Source organism: Microdochium trichocladiopsis, assembly GCF_020744255.1.
Source record: "Microdochium trichocladiopsis strain MPI-CAGE-CH-0230 chromosome Unknown B0I36scaffold_10, whole genome shotgun sequence".
Lineage (NCBI taxonomy): Eukaryota > Fungi > Ascomycota > Sordariomycetes > Xylariales > Microdochiaceae > Microdochium > Microdochium trichocladiopsis.
The window spans coordinates 706,929-721,568 of record NW_025763553.1 but is presented as its reverse complement, the minus strand read 5'-3'; the positions used below and the strand labels follow the sequence as shown (position 1 = coordinate 721,568).

Here is a 14,640-nt window from a genome sequence, read left to right as displayed (position 1 = left end):
CACCATCACTTCAGCACTTGTGCGGTTGGGGAGTCAATATATAGGTGGTATCATGCAGTCACATTTTTATAGGTCAGAGGTGGCCTCTCTCGAGAGCGGAGGGAGTAGCTGCTGTTCATGCAAATCCATGTAACGTTGGTATTCCCGAAATTTTGAACCCCGCCAAACGCCGGAACTGTGCAAAAAGCTAGATAACTCCATTCATCCGTGACCAATGACCGTGACGTCGAGACATTATTGTTTCTTTCTTTTTTTCAACCTTGTCAAGCGCTACGGGCCATGTTTAGATCTTGGTGGCGTTCTCGATAGCCTTCCTCTTCTTCTCGATGCGGTGGTTGGCCTTGGCACCCATGATGCCGCCACCCCACTGTCTGCGGGCGTTCTCGCTGTTGGCGAGGTAGCCGTCCTTGACAGCGCTGACGAGCTTGGAGAGCTCGCTCTTGTCCTCGGAGCGGACCTCGGTGATGGCGAGGACAGCGGCGGTCTTCTTGTGGACGACCGTGCCGAGGCGGGCCTTGCCCTTAATGATGGCGTAGGGGACACCCATCTTGCGGCAGAGAGCGGGCAGGAAGATGACGAGCTCAATGGGGTCGACATCGTTGGGGATCAGGACGAGCGAGGCCTTCTTGTTCTCAATGAGGCCAACGACGTGGTTGAGACCGTACTTGACAGTGTAGGGCTTCTTGCTGACGTCCTCCTTCTTCTTGCCGTCCTTGACGGCGGTAGCCTCCTTGACGAGACGCTCCTTCTTCTCGGCCTTGGTCTCAGGGCGGTACTTGTTGAGGAGCTTGAAAGCCTGGGCGGCAGTGTTGCGGTCCAGGACGTGCTGGAACTGGGCGATCGCCGGGGGAACCTTCAGGCGCAGGTTGATGATCTTGCGCTGGCGCTGGAGGCGGACGTACTCGGGCCACTTCACCATGCGGGAGAGGTTGCGGCGGGGCTGGATGTCCTGGCCGATGCCATAGTTGCGGGTGCGCTTCTCGAGGAGAGGGTTCTGATTGAATCCTAGTTAGGGTCACCATTACCAAGAGAGATGGGGGAACAGGAGCATCATCACTAACCTTGGCAGCCTTCTTGCCAGACTTGGAGGCACCGAAGGGGGCCGGGGCGGCCTTCTTTCCGGACTTGGGAGGCTATCATTGAGAAAAGAAGACATCAGCAAATGTTGACATTGACTGTTGATCTTCCTTGAACTCTAAAGAGAATTGATTACGAGCGACCTTTCGGCAACACATCGCAATCAACCTCAAGCCAAATCTTCACCTATCATCCCGAAGGACGATAGGCGGGATATGTGACATCTCGACAAAGCGAGAGTCTTTGCAATTCACACAATGGCCGCGTGCAGGCGAGTGCACGACAGCCGTGCTGGAAGGTCGTGTTTCATCGAGATGTGCTTACCATGGTTGCTGCTGTGGGTTAGAAGTCGTTGGGTGAGGATTGATGGTCGACCCGTTCGATTTCTGCAGAGGCGTGCTGACGGGGGAAAATGTACGAGCCAACTTGCACGACGATGGGAAAAAGTTCGCATGGCTCCAGAATAATTGTGTGGTTTGTCAGGGTTTGTGGGCGCTCGGGAATTCATCGGCTGTGCTAGTCCAAGAATAGTTGGGTCCACTCTGGCGGCGCTGCATGTACCTCTGTACCTCAGACTTTTAGCCCCTCCTCTCCAGGACCTGGGCAACTTTTGCTCACGGCCGCTGGACTGCACTGGGAAGATTCAGGTGGGGCGAACATGAGCTGAAAGGTCTGGTACTGGTACACTTTGGTTGAGTCATCCATAGAGCCGGACAGAGATTTGGGTACTAGATATTGGGCATTGAGCTTGTTCTGGTTGACGAACAGCTTGCGGTGAACGACAGCACCATTTGTATCCTCCGATCGCTGTCACAGTAACCAGCACGATTGCGCAGTGGTATTGTTGGTAGTTGCAGATTTCATCAAAGCGTCTCTTAACCATGCCACCCGTGCCGTGCGTCAGCTGCAAGACTGAGCGAGCACTCATCAAGAGGCCCAAGAACCACGACAAGCTATGCAAAACCTGCTTCATTAGAGTCTTTGAGGATGAAGTGCATCACACCATCACATCGTCTCGACTATTCCAGCCTGGCGAGAACGTGGCAATTGGTGCCTCGGGGGGCAAGGATTCCACGGTTTTGGCTTCGGTCTTGAAGACCTTGAACGAGAGGTACCACTATGGCGTCAACTTATTGTTGCTCAGCATCGACGAGGGCATCAAGGGCTACCGGGACGACTCGCTCGAGACTGTCAAGCGCAACGCGGTCCAGTACGAAATGCCGCTCAAGATTGTCGGCTACGATGAGCTCTACGGCTGGACGATGGACCAAGTCGTGGAGACGATAGGGAAGAAAGGCAACTGCACCTATTGCGGTGTCTTCAGGCGACAGGCGCTCGACCGAGGCTCCAAGATGCTTGGGATCAAGCACGTAGTTACTGGTCACAACGCCGACGATATGGCCGAAACCATTCTAATGAACCTCCTCCGGGGAGATCTGCCGCGTTTATCGAGGAGCACAAGTATTGTTACCGGCAGCGACGCAAGCGACGTCAAAAGGAGCAAGCCGCTCAAGTACGCATACGAGAAGGAGATTGTACTGTATGCACACCACAAGAAGCTGGACTATTTCAGTACAGAGTGCATATACAGCCCGGAGGCTTTCCGTGGAAGCGCGCGGAGTCTGATCAAGAACCTGGAGAGAGTGCGGCCAAGCGCCATCCTCGACATCGTCAGGAGCGGAGAGGATATGGCCCGTCTGGTGCCAGGGGCAGCCCCCGACGCTTGCGGCTGTAATGGCAAGTCTGCAAATGCGACATCCGTCGCCGATCCAGACAGCATTGGAGGATGTGGTTCAGTGGCTGGACGCTCGAATGTTGGTGAGATGGCGGCAATGGAGAAACAATTACGAGAGAACGACCTCGCCTCTGAGAAGGAGTTAGAGACCGAAGTCTCGCTCGCAAAGATCGCTTCAAATACTCCATCGACAGTCAAGGGTAATCATGGCTCCGCGAAACCAAGTCCGAAGCGCGCTGGTCAAGCCATTCCCATCATCCCCAAGCAGAAGCTAGGATCCTGCGAGAAGTGTGGCTATATGTCGAGCCAAAAGCTGTGTCAGGCCTGTATGCTTCTTGAGGGGCTCAATAAAAACCGAGCCGAAGTCGTCTTATGAAGAATGACTCTCCGCCAGCGCTTACAACCAGCCATTGAAATCTGGCCAAGCTGAAATGCAATTCTTTGCACATATCATCTCATATATGAACCCGAGTCCACGCGAATTTCGAGAATAACAAGAACTATAATCCTCTCTGGTGACGAGTTCATTTGGCTATGTACAAGGGTTTGCCGCTGAAACTTGTCTATCTGCCGTTGTGATCGCCCATATCGTGCTTCCGATAATTAGCAGATGCGCTTCTCGACCTGCTCGATTTGTCAGTATATCTAGCTTGAGGGCCCTTCCGGAAGTGATGGTCATATGCGAACCTTCCAGGGGTTGTTAACTTCGAAGCCAGCAGGTGCCCTCGCGGCATCAATTTGTCCTCTAATGTTCCCCGTGAGCCTTCTGTCGCGGTTCATCACTACACAAAAACTTGATGTCAGTCGTTTCGCCGTCCAGAGGTCGAGTTTTGCTGTTCACGCCGCCCAATTCCGTATGAGGTTGCTCGTACTCTGTCTGTCCCATTGGTCCACCGATCGCCGTGCCCGCTTGCCGCCGTTCTGCCAGTTGCGAAACTTCGAGAGACCGGCGCCGGTCGCTCCGAACATCTGTTCAACACTTTGTCAGAGATGCCATGCGCTTCGAGGGGGTGAGGCTGGGCGCCAGGAGCTTACGGCCAAGATGATTCCGTAGGGAATCAGTGCCTCAAAGGGAACAGCCATTGCGTTTGGGTGTGCTGACGTTTTGCCAGTAGCGGAATTGGTATGTGTTTGTTGCCGAAGGGTGCAGCAGCGGGTGTTAGAGCGACGTTGGCTGCGAAGCACTAGGCGTTCGTGATCGAAGACAACCAAGATGGCCTCTGAAGCTGGCGATGTCGTCGGGCGGCGAGCTCTTGCTACAGTCTATCGAATTGAGCCAGTCGCGATTGGCCCGCCAGATCCACCCAGCGTGTGGCACACGGCTCTAAACATGTGGTACAGTGCATCATACCGTGCGATGTAACTCTACAGACTGGCTTGCACCCCAAATTGAGCGATCCCGGAATGCCTGGGAGAGTGGAGTCTAGCAGTGCGGGACCGCGCCTGCCTGCCTTCACGGCGCGGAGAGCAGGACACCTTGACGACAACGAGGAGCTCTCGCGCCGTCCAGCTTCTCCCTCGACCACGTTGCATCAACGGCACCCGAATCGATCCAGGACGCGTCAAATCGATTTCTACGTCGGCCGCACTACGAAAGACACCGCCCCAGCAGCTGGTTGGCCACACGCCAGCGCGTTGTGGAGCTTGCACCTCGCTCATCTCCAGCTTTCCTGTCGCCTCATGTCGCGCCGCGCCAGCCTTGTCGAACTTGCTAGGCTGTGTGCGAAGAACGCCGTTGGTCGCAACCGCCATAGCACGAAGACACACTTGCTATGAAACTATCCGCTTGATCTCACCAAAATAATCAGTCCGACCAAACACTTGTTTTGTGGTCCAACGTGCGCGCCTGCCTCGCCCCATTGCGGCGTGGGCCCCTCGCAACAATGAGCAGCGCCCAGGCAATGCAAGAGGAGCTGCAACAGAGCGTCGTCCTCAGCGAAGGCGAAGCCGAGTATGGAGAAGATGATCGGGACAACATGGAGGTCGACGATACTCATACAGGCGACAACGAGACACGTGGGGATAGCTCAGCCAACGGCCGACGTCGACAACCTCGGGCATCGAGAACTAGCAGGAATGATACCGACGAGGAATTTCAAGATGCTTTGGACGACCAGAGTGCCGGGGAAGAAGATGCGGACAGTGACCTGAGCGAAGCCAACGATGACGATCCGAATCAAAGCAGCGATGATGGTAACGGCGACGAGAGCGGCGACGATGAGGACAAAGAGGACGCGTCCATGGGCGAAGCAGACGCTGAAGGCGATGACGATGACGAGCCTATAACCCAGACACAACTCAGCCAGGACGATGAGCATGACGTGGAGGACGAAGATGACGCTGAAGGCGTTGGTGCTGTTAAGATTAGGCCGGGGGATACCGACGAGGAGAGTGACGAGAGCGCAAGCATTGCGTCTGGTGCGTCGAGTGATCACGATTCCGAAGCCGAGTGGGAAGCTGCCGCGGAGAATGGCAACGAAGACGAAGATGAGGAGTCTGAAGCGGCAGACCTTAGCCTATGTCTATTCTGCAAGAAGCCTGAGGAGAACGACCCATCAGAAGACTTTGAGTCCTTCCTTGCCTGCAGCAGTTGTGGCGACCACGGTAAGGTTTACGAGTGTGTACACATCACCCGCCAACAGTTATTAATCATGGAGATACAGCCCATCAGCAATGTGCACGAGACGCCTCAGCAATTAGTGAACAGAATGGTCAGTACTCATCCTGTTTCAAAAGGCGATACGGTACCCCGAAAGCTTACCTTCATGACAGCTCCTTCGAAGTGGAAGTGTCCGGAATGTGCAGAGGATGATACATCATCATCATCCGAGCATGGCGAGGATGCTCAAGATGTATTGCAGTCACAGGAAGTGGACGAAGATGGCGAAGACAACCATCCATCTGCCCACGGCGAAACAAGGAAAAGGGGTCAGGGCCAAGCGGAGTCCCGGGTGCTTAGGAAGAGGAAGAGCTCCGAAGGCGCGGTGGAAGAGGACAGCATGGCCCTTCGGAAACGACACAGAAGCACACCGGATGGCTCTAATCACGAGGGCGGGCAAGAAGAAAGCATGAATGATGATGCAAGCTCCGTGCGACCACGGTCTGTGCGCTCAGTGCGGCTCAAATCTGCCGGAATCACCACTCCCTGCACCGTCATCAAGCGTTCGCGATCTAGTCTCGTGCTCAACATGAGGGTCAAGAGCGAGGAGCTGTCCAAGATTCTATCACGAAAACCCAAACCACTGAAGAAGCGATCACACAGGGCGGCAACAAGTCGGCCAGCACAGACCAACGGAACTCAGCGCGACGTGCCGGTCGCCGATGCGTTAGCTGTATCATCTGTCTTTGGTCCAAGCTATTCGCAGCCATTCTACTCGTTCTATGACAAGGAGACGGATGAGCTCAAAGGCAAGCCATATGGCGGTATTCTCACAGAGCAAGAAGCCGACACGACCAAAACACTACCCACTAAGGATGATAGGCGACGGTTCGATGAAGCGAAGCAGAAGGCCGAAGAGGAGTGGAGGAATCGCCTGTTGGCCATGCAGGCGGAAGCAGAAATGCAACCAGTCAGAAAGACCAAGAAAGCACAGGGTCCAGCAAGCCAGATCGAATGCATCGAGTTTGGAGGTTGGGAAATCGATACTTGGTATGCTGCACCGTACCCAGAGGAGTACAGTCGCAACCGGGTGCTATACATCTGCGAGTTCTGTCTGAAGTATATGAACTCGGATTACGTCGCTTGGCGGCACAAGCTCAAGTGCCCAGCTAAACACCCACCTGGCGATGAGATCTACAGGCACGGCTCTATCTCATTCTTCGAAGTGGATGGGCGGAAGAACCCAGTCTACTGCCAGAATCTCTGCCTACTGGCCAAGCTTTTCCTGGGTTCGAAAACGCTCTACTACGATGTAGAACCTTTCCTCTTCTACGTTCTCTGCGAGTATGACGACCTGGGCTATCACTTTGTTGGATACTTCTCCAAAGAAAAGAGAGCCAGCAGTCAGAACAACGTCAGCTGCATTTTGACACTGCCCATCCACCAACGCAAAGGGTACGGCAACCTCCTTATCGACTTCTCCTACTTGCTCACAAAAGTGGAGGAGAAAACGGGCTCGCCAGAAAAGCCTTTATCCGATATGGGCCTTGTCTCATATCGTAACTATTGGAGGCTCGTCATGTGTCAGTACCTCCTCGATAACGCTTCTGAGGATCGCATGGCACGGAAAGGACTCAGCATCCGGCAGATCTCTGACGATACTGGCATGGTCCCGGATGATGTTGTGTCCGCCCTCGAAGGACTCCGATGTTTAGTGCGGGACCCGATCAGTGGCTTGTATGCGTTTCGAGTCGACTTCGCCTACTGTCGCCAATATGTCGAGAAGTGGGACTCCAAGGGCTACGTCAAGCTGAAACCCAACGCTTTGACATGGACCCCATATGTCATGGGCCGCAGCAACGCCACAAACTTTGAGCTGGGCCCTACAATTAGTACCATTGCCCCTCGTGACGAGGACGACGATATAAAGACGCCTGCTGTCAACATCCTGGCGAGCAGCGGGATTGCTACAGGCGATTTTGCACTACATCTGGGCCCGGATCGGAAGGTTGTTACAGCACTGGAACCCGGGGTACTTGAATCCACGGAGCCCAATGATAACACGGAGCTCAACCCAGAAAATAGTAGCGGAGTCAACGGCACCGATACTACGGTCAATGAGAATGAGGAGAATAGTCGCCGTGGTCCAAACTCATCAGGCGCCACATCAGAAGAGAAACAGGATGTGTCGTGGGACAAAGCGTATGAGGACATTCCAACACATCGCTTTGTCGTTTTCCCCCCAGTCAATCCGCGGCGACCTACGGTGCCACGCATTAGTTCATCTATTGTACGACCGACTCTGCCACGAGCCCCGTCGTCAGCGTCTCGACCTCGTCCCCGCCCGCGACGCCCGTCCGGTGCGACTCCTCGACCACGAAAGTCCTCATCCACACAAAGAAAGAGTAGCAGCTCTTCCAAACGCAAATCTGGTGGCACAGGCCGCGGCCCAGGTCGGTGGCCTAAAGGGACCAAGAAGAGCGACTATGGCAACGCGGACAGTGGACCTGGGCTCCCGCCAGCCTGGTTGGAACGCCAACGTCAGCTCAAGAGTGATGGCGAAACTAGTGCTGACGCTGGCGCTCATGATACCGTCAATGTTCAAACCCCGGACGCGGCAGCGGGGAATGCTGGAGTGCATACTATCTCGGCGCGTTTCGAGCTCAAACCCGACAGCGCCGCCGAGGATGATGATGACGAGGACGATGACGAGGACGAGGATGACCGGATTGATCTGGTCGTCAGTGACGTCCATGTCGATAATGGTGATGACGACCTTGACGCGGAAGGCGAGGAGGAGTGAACTATTTCGCGGTGGGCGAAGCATTCGACACTTCCAGTGTTTGAGGCTGTACATCCTTATGTTCAAACATCGATGCTTCTCAGTCTGCCAGGCAAGCACATAGCTTGAGCCTGCTCACTGACTTTGGTCGCAGGACTTTTCTTCTTTTCTTCCCTTTTTTGAGATCTTTTATTTTGCTTTCTGGGACGAGCCGGGCGCAACACTAGGAGTTCACTGGGATCATTCACTGGGATCACCGGTTGGTACGACGAAAGGCAGCCGGCCGGAGCGACGGGGTTGGAACGCCGTTGCTGCCTCACAAAGCGTGTGAGCTTGGAAGATTATATGCCAGTAGAACAATACCCCCATTGTACATTTCAAGCATTGTCATGATGTGAGAGCTGCGAGTATGTTGGCTGGCATCGCAGCCTAGGCCAGCACACTGCGATTCGTTCAGGAGCCTCATGCGCGGTGTCTTTATGTCGGAATGTTGCTGCAGCGTCCGGATCATAGAAAGTGCGTAGCCTTTGGGAGGGTCTTGGTCAGTAGACCTGGATATCCTTTCAGGGGTCGATTGTGCTGGCTGTCGCCGAATGTGGTTAAGAATGCCCCACTTTGATCTCCCTTGCACCACACAAGGCCAACGAACACCTGGACAACTGGACTGCAAGGGTTAAGTTTCATGTCCAGTCGCTGCCCGTCTTCCTCCAAATCGTCCTCTCTGGTCCTCTCGTTGTTATTGCTCGCAGCCTGTGTGATTTGACTTGTTTCTCTAATCGTCTAGCTCAGGACGAGTTTTATTGAACACCAGATCGGTTGCAAGGCTTCAGCAGATTGCACTGTTTGCCGGGTCGTCCCAGGAGGAAGCGCTGGCGGGTTTACTGCTGGCCAGTCGACAGCAGCACTCTTTCACTCTCACTTTATGGTCCTGTGATCGAGGGGCGCAATAGACCTGATGGTCCGCATATTCAACGCGGGCGTCCTGGGGGCGTGCATCCGAAGCCTCCTGCTGGCCAACAGGGCGCTTAGCTACACGGAGCTCTCGGATGAGCGCCTCAAGCAGATCGCCCTTGATCCCGCCGACTTCGACATCCACAACAGCAACGGGTTATTGGCGCCGTTGCTCATCACGCGTGTCCCCGGCACCGAGGGCCAGGTCGTCGCTCAGAACCATTTTGTCAACTTCTTCAGCTCACATCTGCCCTTGTGGCAAGTCTCATGGCAGAACTCGACGGGCACCACGCCCGCCACGGGGTCCCGTGAGCTGCCCTTCCAGAACATCATCTTCAAGCGCGAGCCGCAGTGGTGTATCGACCGGCCGGGGACGTGCGGGCTCTTGACCCTCGTCGCGCACTATGACTCAAAGATTGCGCCAGAAGGGTTCATCGGCGCGACAGACTCGGCAGCGCCGTGCGCGATGTTGATGTACACTGCAAAGACGATAGACGCGCAGCTCACCAAGTTGTGGGAGGGCATGGAGGCGAGCGGTGAGAGGAGCAATGTTGGCGTGCAGATTGTTTTGCTCGACGGCGAGGAGGCGTTTGTGACGTGGACGGCGACGGATTCGTTGTACGGTTCGAGGTAAGCCAACCTTTTCCCACCCCTTTTACATGAGTGTTCGTCTCGAGGAGGGAATGCAAAGCCTGACACACAAGCAGAGCACTCACTACGGAATGGGAGAATTCGCCTCTTCCCGGTGTGGCAACCTATCACGACCCAATGGACCAGATCAGCCTCTTCGTGCTACTGGACCTTTTGGGTTCGGCGGGCCCCAAAGTGCCCAGCTACTTCCAGTCCACGCACTGGGCGTACCGGCGGATGGCCCAGATTGAGAAGCGCATGCGGGAGCTGGGAGCGCTCGAGGCGACGCCCATGTCGGCCTTCCTGTCAGACCACGACAAGCAGCCGTCGGCGTTTACGAAATCCTGGGTTAGCGACGACCATGAGCCGTTTATGCACAAGGGCGTGCCTATCCTGCACATCATTACGACCCCGTTCCCGCTGGTGTGGCATACCATGGACGATGACGGCGATCATCTGGATATGCCGACTGTGCACGACTGGGCTAAGATTACGGTGGCTTTCACGATGGAGTGGATGGATTTGATGAATGTCTCGAGCACGGCGATGACATGATGAGCACATTGTCGCATTTCTTTTTTTATGGAGGGAAGGAAGTGTGTTGCATGTACATCCTCAAGTAGGCATTGGGAATTTCGCCAAGAAAGAACTAGCTGGTGGCGCTACACGGCTGTAAGACTGCTTGATTATGGCGACAGTCCCTGGGGAGATGGGCATTCGTAGATTGAAGTTGGTTGTCGTCGTCGTACCCCCCGGAAGGCTGAGTCATACGGCCACGGGCTGCCCGGGAGCGCCAAGCCCGCCGAGGCAATGGAGTGCGTGGCACTGAGAGCGTTGGAAGGCACGAGTCTGGCGCACCCACCCCACCCGTGGGCACCGCTGGGGCCCGCTGAGATCATCCCCCCGGAGGAGGCCCACTTGTTGCTGGTCGCGCACAGCACTCACTGGTGCTAGCATCATCATCGCTCGCTCGAGCCCATACATGCATGCTCTTGGATGCTTGCCCTTCCCGCTGCCACGCGTGCGTCTGACCTGCTTCTCGCCGTCGCACAGCCTCCTCCGTGACAGTTCCCCATATCGCCCGTTCGCCAGGCACCCTTCTGGAAATCTTTCTCCCCCTCATCAGTGGCGTGTCTTCCCATCTCGACTGCCTGCCACAACAAGCACCACCCTCGTCGACTCGCTGCTGCAGCTTCCAGCCTCCCGCCATCGACACACAGCACTGTCCCCACCCCAGCGAGCCGAATCCAGCCAGGCCGCCCCCAGTTGCGCACCTGTGCAGGCACACCTACATCATCTCCCCCATCGCCAGCTTGCGGGCCCAACCGTCCAGCTACACCCCAATCTCCGCCAACTTCTCTTGCCAATCCGCCTCCCGCCCTTTCGCCCAGGTGCCCGGCTAGGGACCACAAGTCGCCCGACATGTCAAAGGTTATGAGAAGTGTCAAGAATGTCACAAAGGGCTATTCAGGCGTCCAGGTCAAGGTCCGCGAAGGTATGCGACTGCTCGCCCCCTTCTGCCCCCCTCCTCCCCCAGACCTGCGTCATATCCAGCCCAGCTCGTCTCTCCATGTTTCGCGCGCCTCACTGACGGACCCTCCGCATCGCAGCGACCAGCAATGACCCATGGGGCCCAACCGGGACCCAGATGAGCGAGATCGCTCAGCTTACCTACAACTCGTACGTCGCAATGCATCACAAACATCCATGCTCCCATCTACGCTTCCCGTATGCGCAGCGCCTAACTACGAGTCGGATAATTACAGGTCGACCGAGTTCTACGACATTGTTGACATGCTCGACAAGCGTCTGAACGACAAGGGCAAGAACTGGAGGCACGTACTCAAAGCCCTCAAGGTACTCGACTACTGCCTGCATGAGGGCTCCGAGCTCATCGTCACATGGGCCCGAAAGAACATATACATCATCAAGACCCTGCGCGAGTTCATGTACATTGATGAGGACGGACGGGATGTCGGCCAGAATGGTATGTGGAGGTCGAGGATTGCTCTGGCAGCGACAAGAGTGACGAGCTAACTGGTTTTGACAGTCCGAGTGGCGGCCAAGGAGCTGACCGCACTGATCATGGACGAGGAGAGGTTGCGCGCCGAGCGCAGCGACCGCAAGACCTGGAAGTCCCGAGTGACGGGCATAGAAGAGTACACCAGCGAAGGCGGCATGGGGGTCGAAAGAGGCGGCGCTGGTCCGTCGCAGCAGCGAAGAGCTCTCGTGCAACGCCAATCATCCGAGGACGATCTCGAGTACAAGCTTGCGATTGAGGCCAGCAAGAACCAAGAGGAGGAGGACAGGAGGAAACGACAGAGCCGACAGGGTGCCGATCCCGCTGACGACGACCTGGCTAAAGCCCTCCAGCTCAGTAGAGAAGAGGACGAGCGTCGCAAGCAGGAGCTGGAGAATGCCAACGCCGCATCGCTCTTCGACGATGATCCCGTTCAGCAGCCTGTCCAACCCCAGTACACCAACATGGGCTACCAGCAAGGAAGCAACGTTGACTGGCTTGGGAATCCCATTGACCAGAACCAGGGCATGCAGCAGCAGTACACAGGAATGCCCCAGATGGGCAATAACTACACGGGCTTCCCCAATCAGCAGACCGGTTTCAGTAACGGTTTCGATGCACAACAGACCGGCATGTACAACAACCCGTACACCCAGCAGATGCAGCAGCCACAGCAGACAATGCAGATGCAGCCGACCGGTTTCAATCCCTACGGACAGGGCTTTGGGCAGCAGCAGCAGCAGCAGCAGCAGCAGCAGCATACCCCGATTGAGTCGCCAGTTCAGGCCGGCAGCAACAATCCCTGGGCCACCAACAACGCAAACACTGCCCAGTCCATTCAGCCGATGAAGACTGGATCAAACAACCCATTCGCTTCCATTGGAAGACCTCAGACAGCGCGGCCTCCGGCGATGCCCAGCTTCGGCAGCCTACAAAGTCTGCCTGAGCAGAAGTCGCTCCAGACGTTCACGCCCCCTCCAGCGCAATCGTCGCTGTTCAACCTGCCGCCTCCTCAGCAGCCACAGCAGCAGCAGAGACAGAACCAGAAGCCGATGACTGAGCACGAGCAAAGACTCAATGCCCTGCTGGCCAGTGGTGACGGCATGGACACATTTGGCAATACGGGCGAGCTGCGCATTCCAGCTCAACACACGGCGCCTGGCACTTTTGTCAACTCTGCTGGCATCGGCGCACAAAAGCTCACGTCGAACGCGACCGGCAACAACCCCTTCATGCGCCAGCAATTCACGGGGATGCCCAATCCAACATATGGCCAGCCGCAAATGCCCGCTGCCACTGGCCCAGTGGGTGGTATGAATGGAGGCTACGGCGGCGGCAACCCATTCGGGGGACAGCAGCAACAGAACCACCAGCAACAGGGCGGTGATCTGATCCAGTTTTAGGTTGACGCCGGTTTATGGGTAAAGAATCACACAGGGGGGTTACGTGAGGTGTACTTTGAATACATTCGATTTGGGGCGGCCCGAATCTCATCGAGCACGCTTCATCAGCGCTACGGGGGGCGAGTTGTGTCGCGTTGCTATTCGAGCAAAAGAATGCCATACTGAAGCGCATTGTAAATACATTTCTTTTGTGGTGTTGGTTGGTTATGCACAACCGCCATGATTTGCCATACCAAATACCACAGATCGCAAATTCCTCGACATACTCAGGGTCTGCTTTTTGGAAGAGGACGGGGGTTGAGGAACAACACAATCGACGCAGCTTGAAGGAGGGGGCCGATAAAGCCTGGGCAAGATTGCTGAGAAGTGACGCACAGGCAGACGAGGTTCTACATATTTGCATACATATACACACCCATTCTACGCTAATTTTTTTAATTCTTGTTGCACGATGGCTGAGTTGGAGAGCGGAAGAATAATGCGAGCATCAAAAATAGATATAATGTATTTAGATCATTTCCAGTATTGGCGCGTTCAGGTAAGTATGCAATGTTGCCGAAGATGTTGAAATCGTGCCGCACAAGAAAGTTGTGGTTGCCTGATGATTATGACAGCCTTGGAGTTTCTCGAGCTCTCTGGTACATTTTGGAAAGCTGAAAAGTTTGTGAGTAGTGGTGGCTGTGCGAAACCTGATCCTCAAAATGGCTGTGAAGGCGGTCCGGTGTCATGTCGTGGCTTGGATGGTTAATGGAGCTTTTTCTCATTTGATTTGATGGTATATACGCTTAGTTGCTCCAAGTCTTGCTGCTGCGGGTGGTTGGAAAGGCGGATGAAGTGGATTGGTGCTTGGTGCTCGGTGGTGTTCACCTTTTTTCCTCCTGTGACCTTGAAATCTTCTTTCTCTCTTGTTTTCTTTCTTTCTATCTTTTTATTAGAAAGAGAATAACTATTCTTGCTTCCCTTGTTGTTTGGGTCATGTTTCGCAACTGTGCGTTATATTTCATGGATCGTATCAAGATATCTACCTATGGAATTAGATAATTGCCCAGAGACTGTTAAAGTTGGACAAGCTAACTATTACAAACTTGTTCCTTGGTTATCAACATTCCTTTTTCCTGCTAGGCCCTCCTTTCCGACTTTTTCCTTTATAATGTTAATCCGCCATAAAATGAATTGGACTTATTGCGTGGTCATGCTCTCAACCGTGGCTTCTAGATGTTTCGGGTAACATTTTCACAGAGCTACAAAAGAGTCTTTTATTTCGGGTTTTAGATTATTTTTGCCCGGCCTATGAAAAGAGGCGTGTGCCACGGTCCAGCATGTTTAGACCGCAACAGTCAAGGACAATGGGGAGCGCGGTTGTTGCCGAGCCTGCACGTTTGGTTGGGTGATTTACTTTTGCTCTCGCCCCCTTGGAACTTTTTGTTCATCTTCGTTACCTCC

The 14,640-nt window shown here is 54.8% G+C and overlaps 6 protein-coding genes across 6 annotated transcripts; 4 read left to right on the top strand and 2 right to left on the bottom strand.

Annotated features, from left to right (window-relative positions):
* Positions 1 to 24: 24 nt before the first annotated feature.
* Positions 25 to 1,516, bottom strand: B0I36DRAFT_333448 (60S ribosomal protein L8-B). Its single transcript, XM_046155221.1, has 3 exons — positions 1,402 to 1,516; positions 1,062 to 1,133; positions 25 to 994 (listed from the first exon to the last, which is right to left on the bottom strand). Exons 1-3 carry the CDS (start codon positions 1,402 to 1,404, stop codon positions 284 to 286), a joined length of 786 nt encoding a protein of 261 aa, XP_046007131.1. The 5' UTR covers positions 1,405 to 1,516; the 3' UTR covers positions 25 to 283.
* Positions 1,517 to 1,958: 442 nt separating this feature from the next.
* B0I36DRAFT_377031 (uncharacterized protein) lies at positions 1,959 to 3,188 on the top strand (the record flags this gene model as incomplete). Its single annotated transcript, XM_046160520.1, has 2 exons — positions 1,959 to 3,012; positions 3,058 to 3,188. 2 exons carry the CDS (start codon positions 1,959 to 1,961, stop codon positions 3,186 to 3,188), a joined length of 1,185 nt encoding a protein of 394 aa, XP_046007130.1.
* A 227-nt stretch (positions 3,189 to 3,415) lies between these two features.
* B0I36DRAFT_367402 (uncharacterized protein) lies at positions 3,416 to 3,895 on the bottom strand (the record flags this gene model as incomplete). The annotated part of the gene is made up of 4 exons (XM_046159455.1): positions 3,416 to 3,436; positions 3,500 to 3,594; positions 3,685 to 3,781; positions 3,848 to 3,895. 4 exons carry the CDS (start codon positions 3,893 to 3,895, stop codon positions 3,416 to 3,418), a joined length of 261 nt encoding a protein of 86 aa, XP_046007129.1.
* A 424-nt stretch (positions 3,896 to 4,319) lies between these two features.
* B0I36DRAFT_333442 (uncharacterized protein) lies at positions 4,320 to 8,605 on the top strand. The gene is made up of 3 exons (XM_046155220.1): positions 4,320 to 5,416; positions 5,476 to 5,523; positions 5,585 to 8,605. Exons 1-3 carry the CDS (start codon positions 4,696 to 4,698, stop codon positions 8,212 to 8,214), a joined length of 3,399 nt encoding a protein of 1,132 aa, XP_046007128.1. The 5' UTR covers positions 4,320 to 4,695; the 3' UTR covers positions 8,215 to 8,605.
* A 408-nt stretch (positions 8,606 to 9,013) lies between these two features.
* Positions 9,014 to 10,434, top strand: B0I36DRAFT_26875 (peptidase family M28-domain-containing protein). The gene is made up of 2 exons (XM_046151250.1): positions 9,014 to 9,774; positions 9,852 to 10,434. Exons 1-2 carry the CDS (start codon positions 9,149 to 9,151, stop codon positions 10,327 to 10,329), a joined length of 1,104 nt encoding a protein of 367 aa, XP_046007127.1. The 5' UTR covers positions 9,014 to 9,148; the 3' UTR covers positions 10,330 to 10,434.
* Positions 10,435 to 11,196: 762 nt separating this feature from the next.
* On the top strand, positions 11,197 to 13,197 carry B0I36DRAFT_252842 (uncharacterized protein; the record flags this gene model as incomplete). Its single annotated transcript, XM_046150711.1, has 4 exons — positions 11,197 to 11,269; positions 11,385 to 11,454; positions 11,541 to 11,761; positions 11,825 to 13,197. The coding sequence occupies 4 exons, from the start codon at positions 11,197 to 11,199 to the stop codon at positions 13,195 to 13,197; spliced, it is 1,737 nt and encodes a 578-aa protein (XP_046007126.1).
* Between the last annotated feature and the right edge of the window lie 1,443 nt (positions 13,198 to 14,640).

What these genes read in the sequence shown, in the direction of transcription:
- B0I36DRAFT_333448 (XM_046155221.1), bottom strand. An exon ending in CTGGCAAGAAGGCTGCCAAG is followed by an intron (nt 995 to 1,061) that starts GTTAGTGATGAT and finishes GGATTCAATCAG; the next exon opens with AACCCTCTCCTCGAGAAGCG.
- B0I36DRAFT_333442 (XM_046155220.1), top strand. Translation starts at nt 4,696, where the DNA reads ATGAGCAGCGCCCAGGCAATGCAAGAGGAGCTGCAACAGAGCGTCGTC. An exon ending in CAGCAGTTGTGGCGACCACG is followed by an intron (nt 5,417 to 5,475) that starts GTAAGGTTTACG and finishes ATGGAGATACAG; the next exon opens with CCCATCAGCAATGTGCACGA. An exon ending in AGCAATTAGTGAACAGAATG is followed by an intron (nt 5,524 to 5,584) that starts GTCAGTACTCAT and finishes CCTTCATGACAG; the next exon opens with CTCCTTCGAAGTGGAAGTGT.
- B0I36DRAFT_26875 (XM_046151250.1), top strand. Translation starts at nt 9,149, where the DNA reads ATGGTCCGCATATTCAACGCGGGCGTCCTGGGGGCGTGCATCCGAAGC. An exon ending in GATTCGTTGTACGGTTCGAG is followed by an intron (nt 9,775 to 9,851) that starts GTAAGCCAACCT and finishes ACACACAAGCAG; the next exon opens with AGCACTCACTACGGAATGGG.